Source organism: Staurois parvus, unplaced genomic scaffold (genome assembly GCF_062004578.1).
Source record: "Staurois parvus isolate SC_StPar_1 unplaced genomic scaffold, SC_StPar_1.0 ptg000913l, whole genome shotgun sequence".
Taxonomy (NCBI): domain Eukaryota; kingdom Metazoa; phylum Chordata; class Amphibia; order Anura; family Ranidae; genus Staurois; species Staurois parvus.
In genome coordinates, this window is record NW_028318709.1 from 735,001 (window position 1) to 748,429 (window position 13,429).

Consider the following 13,429-nt stretch of genomic DNA (forward strand, 5'->3'; position numbering starts at 1 on the left):
AAAAAATGTGCAAAAAATTTGAAAAAAAAAAAAAGTTTATTTGTATCTTTTATAAAATTTTTCAAACAGGCATTTTTTCTCCTTCACTGATTTGCGTTGATGAGGCGGCACTGATGGGCACTGATAGGCGGCACTGATGGGCACTGATAGGCAGCACTAAAGGGCACTGATAGGCAGTACTAATGAGGTGACACGGATAGGCGGCACTGATAGACAGCACTAATTAGGGGTCACGGATAGGCGGCACTGATATGCAGCACTGATAGGCGGCACTGATAGGTGACACTGATGATGGGTACTGATAGACGGCACTGACTGGCATCACTTCTTGGCACTGACTGGCGGCACTGACTGGCACAACCCCTGGGCACTGACTGGTGGCACTGACTGGCAGCACTGCTGGGCTGCACTGGTGGGTGGCACTGGTGGGCAGCACTGGTGGGCACAGGTGGGTGGCACTGGTGGGCACAGGTGGGTGGCACTGGTGGGCACAGGTGGGTGGCACTGCTGGGCACATGTAGGTGGCACTTCTGGGCACAGGTAGGTGGCACTGCAGAGTGGCACAGGTGGGGCCAGTGCTGGGCACAGGTGGGGGCACTGCTGGGCACAGGTGGGGGCACTGCTGGGAACGGGTGGGCGGGGTTAGTGGGCGCACTGCTGGGCGGAACTTGCGGGTGTCACTGCTGGGCACCGATCATCAGGGCACTGATCATCAGTGCCCTGATGATCGGTGCCGATCCCCGCTCTGACAACTGCCGGTTCTCGGCAGTACTTTCCTCACGATCTGACAGCGTGAGGAAAGTGCAGCCGAGAACCGGCACTTGCATTTCCCTGTGATCAGCGTGTCATTGGACACCGCTGATCACGTGGTAAAAGGCCGGTGGGATCGGCCTTTCACCACATCACGTGATCAGCTGTGTCCGTAGGACACAGCGATCACGGAGATCGCCGGGTGCGCGCCCCCTGGGGCACGCAGGAGAGCGCGTTCTGGGAGGACGTCATATGACGTCCACTCAGAACTGGCCGGCCGCGGTGAAGCCGTCATTCGGCTATGCGCGGTCGGCAAGAGGCTAGAGGAGTGATGTTTTGGGGCTGTCGCTGGGCAACACGGACTTTCAACTCCCTCCAAAGGTTTTCTATGGGGTTGAGATCTGGAGACTGGCTAGGCCACTCCAGGACCTTGAAATGCTTCTTACGAAGCCACTCCTTCGTGGCCCGGGCGGTATGTTTGGGATCATTGTCATGTTGGAAGACCGAGCCATGTTTCATCTTCAATGCCCTTGCTGATGGAAGGAGGTTTGCATTCAAAATCTCACGATACATGGCCCCATTCATTCTGTCCTGTACATGGATCAGTCGTCCTGGTCCCTTTGCGGAGAAACAGCCCCAAAGCATGATGTTGCCACCCCCATGCTTCACAGTAGGTATGGTGTTCTTTGGATGCAACTCAGCATTCTCTCTCCTCCAAACACGACGAGTTGTGTTTCTACCAAACAGTTCTGTTTTGGTTTCATCTGACCATATGACATTCACCCAATCCTCTTCTGGATCATCCAAATGCTCTCTAGCAAACTTCAGACGGGCCCCGGACATGTACTGGCTTAAGCAGGGGGACACGTCTGGCACTGCAGGATCTGAGTCCCTGGCGGCGTAGTGTGTTACTGATGGTAGCCTTTGTTACGTTGGTCCCAGCTCTCTGCAGGTCATTCACTAGGTCCCCCCGTGTGGTCCTGGGATTTTTGCTCACTGTTCTTGTGATCATTTTGACCCCACGGGGTGAGATCTTGCGTGGAGCCCCAGATCGAGGGAGATTATCAGTGGTCTTGTATGTCTTCCATTTTCTAATTATTGCTCCCACAGTTGATTTGTTCACACCAAGCTGCTTGCCTATTGCAGATTCAGTCTTCCCAGCCTGGTGCAGGTCTACAATTTTGTTTCTGGTGTCCTTCGCCAGCTCTTTGGTCTTCACCATAGTGGAGTTTGGAGTGTGACTGTTTGAGGTTGTGGACAGGTGTCTCTTATACTGATAACAAGTTCAAACAGGTGCCATTGATACAGGTAATGAGTGCAGGACAGAGGAGCCTCTTAAAGAAGAAGGTACAGGTCTGTGAGAGTCAGAAATCTTGCTTGTTTGTAGGTGACCAAATACTTATTTTCCACCATAATTTGCAAATAAATTCTTTCCAGATCAGCCAATGAGATTGTCTGGATTTGTTTTCTCATTTTGTCTCTCATAGTTGAGGTCTCCGTATGATGCCAATTACAGGCCTCTCTCATCTTTGTAAGTGGGAGAACTTGTACAATTGGTGGGGACTAAATACTTTTTTGCCCCACTGTACATATATATTGAAATATATTGACGGCCAAAATTTTAGTATTTCAAATATATGTCAATATATTTTGGAAGAGAATTTCTAAAATATATTTCAAATATATTTTTCTTCCATGTGGGGGGGGGCAAAACACAAATTTTTGTATTATCTGCCGAGTTCTTAAGGTCTGTCCTTATTTCTTCTCTGGAGGACCATTAACACCAACTCCGCCGAAAAAACTGGAATGTTTTCTGGTCAGTTCAGTCCTTCTGTCCTCCATGACTGTCTATCTGTGATACTTTGTTGCACCAACAGTTATTTTGGTAATACTTGTAATTGCACCAACAGTTATTTTTTTTTTATCAGAACAAGCTTTTGGGTTTGCAGTCCAAGCAGTCCCAACACACAGAGGTTCACCACAATTTCGAAGACAAACCTGCAATCCTCATCACAATATAAAAGTTAAAGTGCCGTAAAAACTTGAACATTTTCTGGGCTTTTAAATGCTTCTGTTTTCTGTAACTGTCTGTCTATGATACTTTTTTTTTTTTTTTTTTTTAAAACAACAGTTCATTTTTAATTGGGGCAATTTTTGGGGGGTCTACCATCTTCATTTAGGTCCAAGCACAGGGGTTTACCAAAATTCTAAGACAATACTGCAATTACCATACCTACATGGAAAAATTAAAATGTATCTATTTTTCTTTTTTAGACCATAGGACATTATGAGCAAGTACAGAAAATACATGGTCCTGCCCAATCGGGTCCCAGAACTGGCTTCAGTGTAGAGGAGGGACAGCCAAAAATGGAGTCCCCATAGTAAGTCTATGGATGAATCACCACCCAGGCTCTGTAGCCGTTGTCACTGCTCTCTACTCTCCCCCGAAAGCTGGTTGCTGGGAAGATCTGGTTTGCCCTTGGATTAGGTGAGTTTACACATCTTTCCTTTACAGGGTAGTCGGTTTAGAATGGGGGGGGGAGTTAGTTTAACCCTCGTTAAGTTTTGACCGGACTTCTACTCATATAGATCAAACAATGTCATTCTCAGCTATGTTTTGTCTTCCCCTCCCCTCCATATGATGGAAATGAAAGGAGGATTGGCTGAGACTGTATACATGTCCAGCTCGGGCTCTTTCCTCTTCGCACACTATGTTCCAGTACATTCTGGAAGGACAGGAGGAGACAGGCAAACCTGCAGCTGTAGAACCCAGAATGGCCCAAATCAATTGATTCTAGCTTTACTGAGTACAGCAGAGGCCAAAATAACTAAATTTACCGAAATCCTACCTACCTATTAGCACCTAACTAGGAGGATGCTACATTGCAGACCGTTGGCTTGGCACACGCCTGTTGAGACCTTCATACAAGGTGTGGCTCTTGTTAATCATCTGCTTTAACCTCAGGTATCTCCCTGGAATCTACATCTGCTACTTTATGTTCTTCAAAGACCTCCCTTTGAACTGACCAACAATTAGAGGATCTCACCAGTAAAGTGTCCTTTTTGGTGGCCATTTCCTCCATGAGGCGTGTCTCCAAATTACTATACATAGAGATAAAGTGGTAAACACCGAGTGTGGTGATGTTTTTTGAACTGATGAACAATTAGAGGATCCCACCAGTAAAGAGTCCTTTTTGGTGGCCATTACCTCCATCAGGCGTGTCTCCAAATTACCGTACATAGAGATAAAGTGGTAAACTCTGAGTGTGGTGCTGTCTTTTAACTACTTGCCAACTGCAGATAGCCGAATGACAGCTAAACTGTGGCCGGCCAGTTCTGGGAGGGCATCATATGACGTTCTCCCAGAATGCGCCCCCGGGGGTGCACACCCGGCGATCTCCGTGATCGCTGTGTCCTACGGACACAGCTGATCATGTGATGTGGTTAAAGGCCAATCACAGCTGCCTTTTGCCACGTGATCAGCCGTGTCCAATGACACGCTGATCACCGGGAAATGCAATTGCTGGTTCTCGGCTCCACTTTCCTCATGCTGTCAGATCGCGAGGAAAGTGCTGCCGAGAAGCGGCAGTTGTCAGAGCGGGGATCAGCACTGATCATCAGGGCACTGATGATCAGTACTCTGATGATCGGTGCCCAGCAGTGCCACCCACCAGTTCCGCCCACCTGTGCCCAGCAGTGCACCCACCTGTACCCAGCAGTGCCACCCAGCAGTGCCACCTACATGTGCCCAGAAGTGCTACCCACCTGTGTCCACCCACCTGTGCCCACCAGTGCCACCCACCTGTGCCCACCAATGCCACCCACCAGTGCCCATCAATGCAGTGCTGCCAGTCAGTGCCACCAGTCAGTGCCCAGCAGTTGTGCCAGTCAGTGCCCAGCAGTGATGCCAGTCAGTGCCACCTATCAGTGCTGTCTATCAGTACCCATCATCAGTGCCACCTATCAGTGCCACCTATCAGTGCCGCCTATCCGTGACACCTCATTAGTGCTGCCTATCTGTGCCGCCTATCCGTGACACCTCATTAGTGCTGCCTATCTGTGCCACCTATCCGTGCCACCTCATTAGTGCTGCCTATCAGTGCTGCCTATCAGTGCCTTTCAGTTCTGCCTATCAGTGCCCATCAGTGCTGCCTATCAGTGCCCATCAGTGCCGCCTATCAGTGCCCATCAGTGCTGCCTCATCAACGCATATCAGTGAAGGAGAAAAATTACCTGTTTGAAAAATTAGAAAGTTAGAAACAAAGATTTTTTTTTTTTTTCAAATTTTTTTGCACTTTTTTTGTTCATAGCGCAAAAAGTAAAGTGCCCAGCGGCGATTAAATACCAGCAAAAGAAAGATCTATTTGTGAGAAAACAATGATAAAAATGTCATATGGGTACAATCTTGCATGACCGCGCAATTGTCATTCAAAGTGCGACAGCGCTGAAAGCTGAACATTGGCCTGGGCAGGAAGGGGGTAGAAGTGCCCGGTAGGTGAGTGGTTAACCTATGTCCTTTTCTTGCCCCCCAGTGACACCTCCAGAAGCTTTTGAGGAACATGACCAATGTGTCAGAGCCAGTGCTGTTTGTTCTGGTCGGTTTCCCTGGTCTTCAGGAAAGGTTCCATGCCTTCGTTGCCACCATTTTCTTCCTGGCCTATGTCATATCGTTGTGTGCTAACTCCATTGTCATACTGTTAATCATCCTGAGAGAACACCTTCATAAGCCAATGTACCTAATCATCGCCAACCTTGCCATTTCTGACATTCTCTTCGACACGGCTACTTTGCCGAAAATCATCTCCAAGTACTGGTCGCGAGATGGGACCATATCTTTTGTCGGATGCTTCATTCAGATGCCGATTGTCCATACTCTCAACTGCCTAGATTCCTTCACCATTATGTTGATGGCCCTGGACCGGTATGTCGCCATCTGCATGCCCCTTCGATACCACTCCATCATGACCAATCGGGTGGCGGTCACATTGTGCTTCATCGGTTGGCTTCTTTGCGGTTTTGTTGGCCTCTATGTTACAAGTTGGGCTCTTCCACTTCCTTACTGTGGTCCGAACAAGGTCAGGAACATCTACTGCTCGCTGTCCAAGGTGGCTTTTGTCTCCTGTGTAGACTCCACCATTGTTCGCACCAATGGTTTTTACGCTGGAGTTGCTATGCACATGACTCCGCTATCGTTCATCGTTGTGTCCTATGTCGTTATTATCGCCAAGGTCTGCTGGACCATGAGCTCCGAGAACTGGAGGAAGATGTTTAGTACGTGTGTCACGCACTGGTTCGTCATCACCGTCTTCTTCATTCCGCGGATAGTGGAGTATGGCTACAATCAGTACCGGTTGGTTCCCGACGCTGATGTCAACGTTCTCATCATCTGCCTGTATTCCTACGTGCCGCACGTCTTTAACCCCGTTATATTTTGTCTGAGGAACAATGAGATCAAGAAGACTTTGGGGCACATATTCAAACAGATGACAACCTAATAAAATGACTTTGGGACAAATGTTATTTGGTTTGAAGCTGAAGCTCTATCTGCTCATACTTTGCCTTCACTGGTCCCCTCCAACCCATCAAACTGATAATGGTATTATCAAATAAAAACCTTTCATTTGTCATGACACTGGGTCTCTATGGCTCTCTATTCAATGGCTAGTAGGAGGGGATGTAGATAGATAGATTGATCGATCCTAAAAACATCACAGCAACCCTGCCTTGGTACTCCTCTCGAGAGCCTTCAGTCCTGATGCAAGCACTAAGCTGGCTCCTGGGAGGAGTTATGCAAATATCAAAATGCATTGATGTGTAGATATCAGTCTGGAGGAAAGGAGGTTCCTATATTTGCATGGAGTCGCCATCATGGGTCTGTACACCTGGTGAACCCATTATGAGGGGTTCTCACCATCCCTGTGCTGAGTTCCCAAGTCTGTACACCCGCTGTACCCATTATGCGGGGTTCCCACATCCCTGTGCTGCGTTTCCGGGTCTGTACACCCGCTGTTCCCATCATGAGGGGTTCCCACCATCCCTGTGCTGAGTTCCCAGGTCTGTACACCCGCTGTGCCCATTATGAGGGGTTCCCACCATCGCTGTGCTGAGTTCCTGGGTCTGTACACCCGCTGTGCCCATTATGAGGGGTTCCCACCATCCCTGTGCTGAGTGGCCTCTGTTTTCCCCTTACATTGGTGGCCAGTGTCTTCCCCTTACATTGGTGGCCAGTGTCTTCCCCTTACATTGGTGGCCAGTGTCTTCCCCTTACATTGGTGACCAGTGTCTTCCCTTTACATTGCTGGTCTATGTCTTCCTCTTACATTGGCGACCAGTGTCTTCCCCTTACATTGGTGGCCAGTGTCTTCCTCATACATTGGTGGCCAGTGTCTTCCCCTTACATTGGTGGCCAGTGTCTTCCCCTTACATTGGCGACCAGTGTCTTCCCCTTACATTGGTGGCCAGTGTCTTCCTCATACATTGGTGGCCAGTGTCTTCCTCATACATTGGTGGCCAGTGTCTTCCCCTTACATTGGTGGCCAGTGTCTTCCCCTTACATTGGTGGCCAGTGTCTTCCTCGTACATTGGTGGCCAGTGTCTTCCTCGTACATTGGTGGCCAGTGTCTTCTCCTACATTGGTAGCTAGTGTATTTCCCTTACATTGGTGGCCAGTGTCTTCCTCGTACATTGGTGGCCAGTGTCTTCTCCTACATTGGTAGCTAGTGTATTTCCCTTACATTGGTGGCCAGTGTCTTCCCCTTACATTGGTGGCCAGTGTCTTCCCTTTACATTGCTGGTCTATGTCTTCCTCTTACATTGGCGACCAGTGTCTTCCCCTTACATTGGTGGCCAGTGTCTTCCTCATACATTGGTGGCCAGTGTCTTCCCCTTACATTGGTGGCCAGTGTCTTCCCCTTACATTGGCGACCAGTGTCTTCCCCTTACATTGGTGGCCAGTGTCTTCCTCATACATTGGTGGCCAGTGTCTTCCTCATACATTGGTGGCCAGTGTCTTCCCCTTACATTGGTGGCCAGTGTCTTCCCCTTACATTGGTGGCCAGTGTCTTCCTCGTACATTGGTGGCCAGTGTCTTCCTCGTACATTGGTGGCCAGTGTCTTCTCCTACATTGGTAGCTAGTGTATTTCCCTTACATTGGTGGCCAGTGTCTTCCTCGTACATTGGTGGCCAGTGTCTTCTCCTACATTGGTAGCTAGTGTATTTCCCTTACATTGGTGGCCAGTGTCTTCCCCTTACATTGGTGGCCAGTGTCTTCTCCTACATTGGTAACCAGTGTATTTCCCTAACATTGGTGGCCAGTGTCTTCCCCTTACATTGGTGGCCAGTGTCTTCCTCGTACATTGGTGGCCAGTGTCTTCCTCGTACATTGGTGGCCAGTGTCTTCTCCTACATTGGTAGCTAGTGTATTTCCCTTACATTGGTGGCCAGTGTCTTCTCCTACATTGGTAGCCAGTGTATTTCCCTTACATTGGTGGCCAGTGTCTTCCCCTTACATTGGTGGCCAGTGTCTTCCCCTTACATTGGTAGCCAGTGTCTTCCTCATACATTGGTGGCCAGTGTCTTCCTCTTACATTGGTGGCCAGTGTCTTCCTCATACATTGGTGGCCAGTGTCTTCCCCTTACATTGGTGGCCATTGTCTTCCCCTTACATTGGTGGCCAGTGTCTTCCTCATACATTGGTGGCCAGTGTCTTCCCCTACATTGGTGGCCAGTGTCTTCCCCTTACATTGGTGGCCAGTGTCTTCCCCGTACATTTGCTGTACTTTGGTGGTCCTTGTGTTCCCCCTACATACTGTAGGCAGTCAATGTGTTCCCCTTACGTTGGCGGTCAGTATAGTTTCTCCTACAGTGGTGGTCAGTATAGTTACCTCTACATTGGTGGTCAGTGTAGTTCCCCTACATTGGTGGTCAGTGTAGTTCCCCTACAGTGGAGGTCAGTGTAGTTCCCTCTACATTGGTGGTCAGTGTAGTTCCCCTACATTGGTGGTCAGTGTAGTTCCCCTTACATTAGTGGTCAGTGTAGTTCCCCTTACATTGGAGGTCAGTGTAGTTCCCCTTACATTGGTGGTCAGTGTAGTTCCCCTTACATTGGAGGTCAGTGTAGTTCCCCTTACATTGGTGGTCAGTGTAGTTCCCCTTACATTGGTGGTCAGTGTAGTTCCCCTTACATTGGTGGTCAGTGTAGTTCCCCTTACATTGATGGTCAGTGTAGTTCCCCTTACATTGATGGTCAGTGTAGTTCCCCTTACATTGATGGTCAGTGTAGTTCCCCTTACATTGGTGGTCAGTGTAGTTCCCCTTACATTGATGGTCAGTGTAGTTCCCCTTACATTGGTGGCCAGTTTCTTCCCCTTACATTTGCTGTACTTTGGTGGTCCTTGTGTTCCCCCTACATACTGTAGGCAGTCAATGTGTTTCCCTTATGTTGGCGATCAGTATAGTTTCTCCTACATTGGTGGTCAGTGTAGTTCCCCTTACATTGGTGGTCAGTGTAGTTCCCCTTATATTGGTGGCCAGTGTCTTCTCCTACATTGGTAGCCAGTGTAGTTCCCTTACATTGGTGGCCAGTGTCTTCCCCTTACATTGGTGGCCAGTGTCTTCCCCTTACATTGGTGGCCAGTGTCTTCCCCTTACATTGGTGGCCAGTGTCTTCCCCTTACATTGGTGGCCAGTGTCTTCCCCTTACATTGGTGGCCAGTGTCTTCCTCTTACATTGGTGGCCAGTGTCTTCTCCTTACATTGGTGGCCAGTGTCTTCCCCTCACATTGGTAGCCAGTGTTTTCCCCTACATTGGAGGCCAGTGTCTTCCTCATACATTGGTGGCCAGTGTCTTCCCCTTACATTGGTGGCCAGTGTCTTCCCCTACATTGGTGGCCAGTGTCTTCCCCTTACATTTGCTGTACTTTGGTGCTCCTTGTGTTCCCCCTACATACTGTAGGCAGTCAATGTGTTCCCCTTACGTTGGCGGTCAGTATAGTTTCTCCTACAGTGGTGGTCAGTATAGTTTCTCCTACAGTGGTGGTCAGTGTAGTTCCCTCTACATTGGTGGTCAGTGTAGTTCCCCTACATTGGAGGTCAGTGTAGTTCCCCTTACATTGGTGGTCAGTGTAGTTCCCCTTACATTGGAGGTCAGTGTAGTTCCCCTTACATTGGTGGTCAGTGTAGTTCCCCTTACATTGGATATCAGCATAGTTCCCCTTACATTGGTGGTCAGTGTAGTTCCCCTTACATTGGTGGCCAGTGTCTTCCCCTACATTGGTGGCCAGTGTCTTCCCCTTACATTTTCTGTACTTTGGTGGTCCTTGTGTTCCCCCTATATACTGTAGGCAGTCAATGTGTTTCCCTTATGTTGGCGGTCAGTATAGTTTCTCCTACATTGGTGGTCAGTGTAGTTCCCTTACATTGGTGGTCAGTGTAGTTCCCCTTACATTGGTGGTCAGCGTAGTTCCCCTTACATTGACGGTCAGCGTAGTTCCCCTTATATTGGCGGTCAGCGTAGTTCCCCTTATATTGGTGGCCAGTGTCTTCTCCTACATTGGTAGCCAGTGTAGTTCCCTTACATTGGTGTCCAATGTCTTCCCTTTACATTGGTGTCCAATGTCTTCCCCTTACATTGGTGGCCAGTGTCTTCCCCTTACATTGGTAGCCAGTGTCTTCCCCTTACATTGGTGTCCAATGTCTTCCCTTTACATTGATGGCCAGTGTCTTGACCCTACATTGGTGGCCAGTGTCTTCCTCATACATTGGTGGCCAGTGTCTTCCCCTCACATTGGTGGCCAGTGTCTTCCACTTACATTGGTGGCCAGTGTCTTCCCCTTACATTGGTGGCCAGTGTCTTCCCTGCACATTGGTAGCCAGTGTCTTCCTCTTACATTGGTGGCCAGTGTCATCCCCTCACATTGGTGGCCAGTGTCTTCTCCTTTTATTGGTGGCCAGTGTCTTCCTCATACATTGGTGGCCAGTGTCTTCCTCTTACATTGGTGGCCAGTGTCTTCCCCTTACATTGGTGGCCATTGTCTTCCCTTTACATTGGTGGCCAGTGTCTTCCTCATACATTGGTGGCCAGTGTCTTCCCCTACATTGGTGGCCAGTGTCTTCCCCTTACATTGGTGGCCTGTGTCTTCCCCTTACATTTGCTGTACTTTGGTGCTCCTTGTGTTCCCCCTACATACTGTAGGCAGTCAATGTGTTTCCCTTATATTGGTGGTCAGTATAGTTTCTCCTACATTGGTGGTCAGTGTAGTTCCCCTACATTGGTGGTCAGTGTAGTTCCCCTTACATTGATGGTCTGCGTAGTTCCCCTTATATTGACGGTCAGCGTAGTTCCCCTTACATTGGTGGTCAGTGTAGTTCCCCTACATTGGTGGTCTGTGTAGTTCCCTTACATTGGAGGTCAGTGTAGTTCCCTTACATTGGAGGTCAGTGTAGTTCCCCTTACATTGGTGGTCAGTGTAGTTCACCTTACATTGGTGGCCAGTGTAGTTCCCCTACATTGCTGGTCAGTGTAGTTCCCCTTACATTGGTGGTCAGTGTAGTTCCCCTTACATTGGTGGTCAGTGTAGTTCCCCTTACATTGGAGGTCAGTGTAGTTCCCCTTACATTGGAGGTCAGTGTAGTTCCCTCTACATTGGTGGTCAGTGTAGTTCCCCTTACATTGGAGGTCAGTGTAGTTCCCCTTACGTTAGTGGTCAGTGTAGTTCCCCTTACATTGGTGGTCAGTGTAGTTCCCTTACATTGGAGGTCAGTGTAGTTCCCCTTACATTGGTGGTCAGTGTAGTTCCCTTACATTGGTGGTCAGTGTAGTTCCCCTTACATTGGTGGTCAGTGTAGTTCCCCTTACATTGGAGGTCAGTGTAGTTCCCCTTACATTGGCAGTCAGTGTAGTTCCCCTTACATTGGCGGTCAGTGTAGTTCCCCTTACATTGGTGGTCAGTGTAGTTCCCCTTACATTGGTGGTCAGTGTAGTTCCCCTTACATTGGTGGTCAGTGTAGTTCCCCTTACATTGGTGGTCAGTGTAGTTCCCTTACATTGGTGGTCAGTGTAGTTCCCTTACATTGGTGGTCATTGTAGTTCCCTCTACATTGGTGGTCAGTGTAGTTCCCCTTACATTGGTGGTCAGTGTAGTTCCCCTTACATTGGTGGTCAATGTAGTTCCCCTTACATTGGTGGTCAGTGTAGTTCCCCTTACATTGGTGGTCAGTGTAGTTCCCCTTACATTGGTGGTCAGTGTAGTTCCCCTTAACGCCCTGGAGGAGGGGCGAAACGTGTTGACGCAATCCCTGGTTTCCAACGGAGGCTTCACGACGTCACGTCCAGTGAGTGGAACGCACGCTGGTTGCGCCGTTCCAGAGCCATTTTGTTGGAGAGGAGAGCACATCTCCATAGACTGCGGCCAGTTCACTTTTTTGCGCTGCGGATTGGTCACATTGTACTGATGTTTTCTTTCATCTGTGAGCACCAGCAATATTTATTGAGGGTTTGATTTTCTTTGGCGGGTTTATTGTATTTCATTTTGATTTCCTTTTTACATGTTCTGTTATATTCTTTGTTGTATGCAGACATCAGCGGTGTGAGGGATATACGATGAGGCCTTCAGAGTTCCAGCCTGACGTCCTTCTGTATGTAGTGCCCCTCCTGGCCTGGTAGAGGATGACTTATCTCCAGCACGGGGAGAGGACTGACGTTACCCCAGGGTAGATCTATGGCCACAGTGAAGACAGACACCACAAAGAAGTAGTGTATAGGTCTTCATTAATAACCGGGCTCCAGACGTTGCCCGACTTCTCCTCTAGCCAAGGGAGTGCCAGGTTCCTCTGAGAACGGACACCAATCCCCCTCCAGCAGGTCTTCCATCTGGTTCCACCACCTTGGAAGCTCTACCCTTCTTGACCAGGCAGGGCAGCTTGAGAAATTCTGTGCTAGACCCCATACAGGTCCCAGGCCTAGACAGCACAAACTCATACACTCTCCTCCCCAGGCCGCACCCCAGGAGGAGGAGAGCTCACCAGCCCACTCCTAAAGCCCACTCCTTCTTCCACGCGATCTTAATGCGCATTAATCATATCAATCTGGATCCAGTCCAGAGGAGGGACCCTACTTGTGACCAGACCCTTATACAGCACACCCCTTGAGGGACCTCTGTTTGACATCTTAAGCGCCCAGACCGACAGAGGATGTGATTTCTACACCAGGCTGTACCTCTTTAGATGGGACAACCTCTGGCTGATTGATATGATTAATGCGCATCTGGTGAGTTTGCAATCTTACCACCACCGGATTATTATTGCCCACACTGGGGCCACACAGATTTATTGCTGAACTGTCCAATCAATCTACTGTTGGGAATCTATTGTTCCACACCTTACACTAATCACGTTATTAGTGATAATATTTTATGTGGACTGCTAGTTAATGAGTTGTTCTCTGTTAGCATCACAGTGTATATATTATGCATGCACATTTCACCATGTTTTAGCGCTGCACTACTTTTACTTTATATATTCATTGAGAAGGTTTGTGTTTCCTTTTTTTGTGCATTTGCTGCTATCTAGTAAGCGCTCGCTAAGCCTTCACGTTTCCATTTACTTCTTCAGGGGAGCCTACCCCACCTCCACCTAAGAACTGGACTTGAATCACCTCCACCAGATCATCCCCCCGCAGCT

At 48.8% G+C, this 13,429-nt stretch overlaps 1 protein-coding gene across 1 annotated transcript; it reads left to right on the top strand.

Annotated features, from left to right (window-relative positions):
* Positions 1-5,309: 5,309 nt before the first annotated feature.
* Positions 5,310-6,245, top strand: LOC149442102 (olfactory receptor 6B1-like). The gene has a single exon (XM_089656526.1). It carries the CDS (start codon positions 5,310-5,312, stop codon positions 6,243-6,245), a length of 936 nt encoding a protein of 311 aa, XP_089512652.1.
* Positions 6,246-13,429: the final 7,184 nt, after the last annotated feature.

What these genes read in the sequence shown, in the direction of transcription:
- LOC149442102 (XM_089656526.1), top strand. Translation starts at nt 5,310, where the DNA reads ATGACCAATGTGTCAGAGCCAGTGCTGTTTGTTCTGGTCGGTTTCCCT.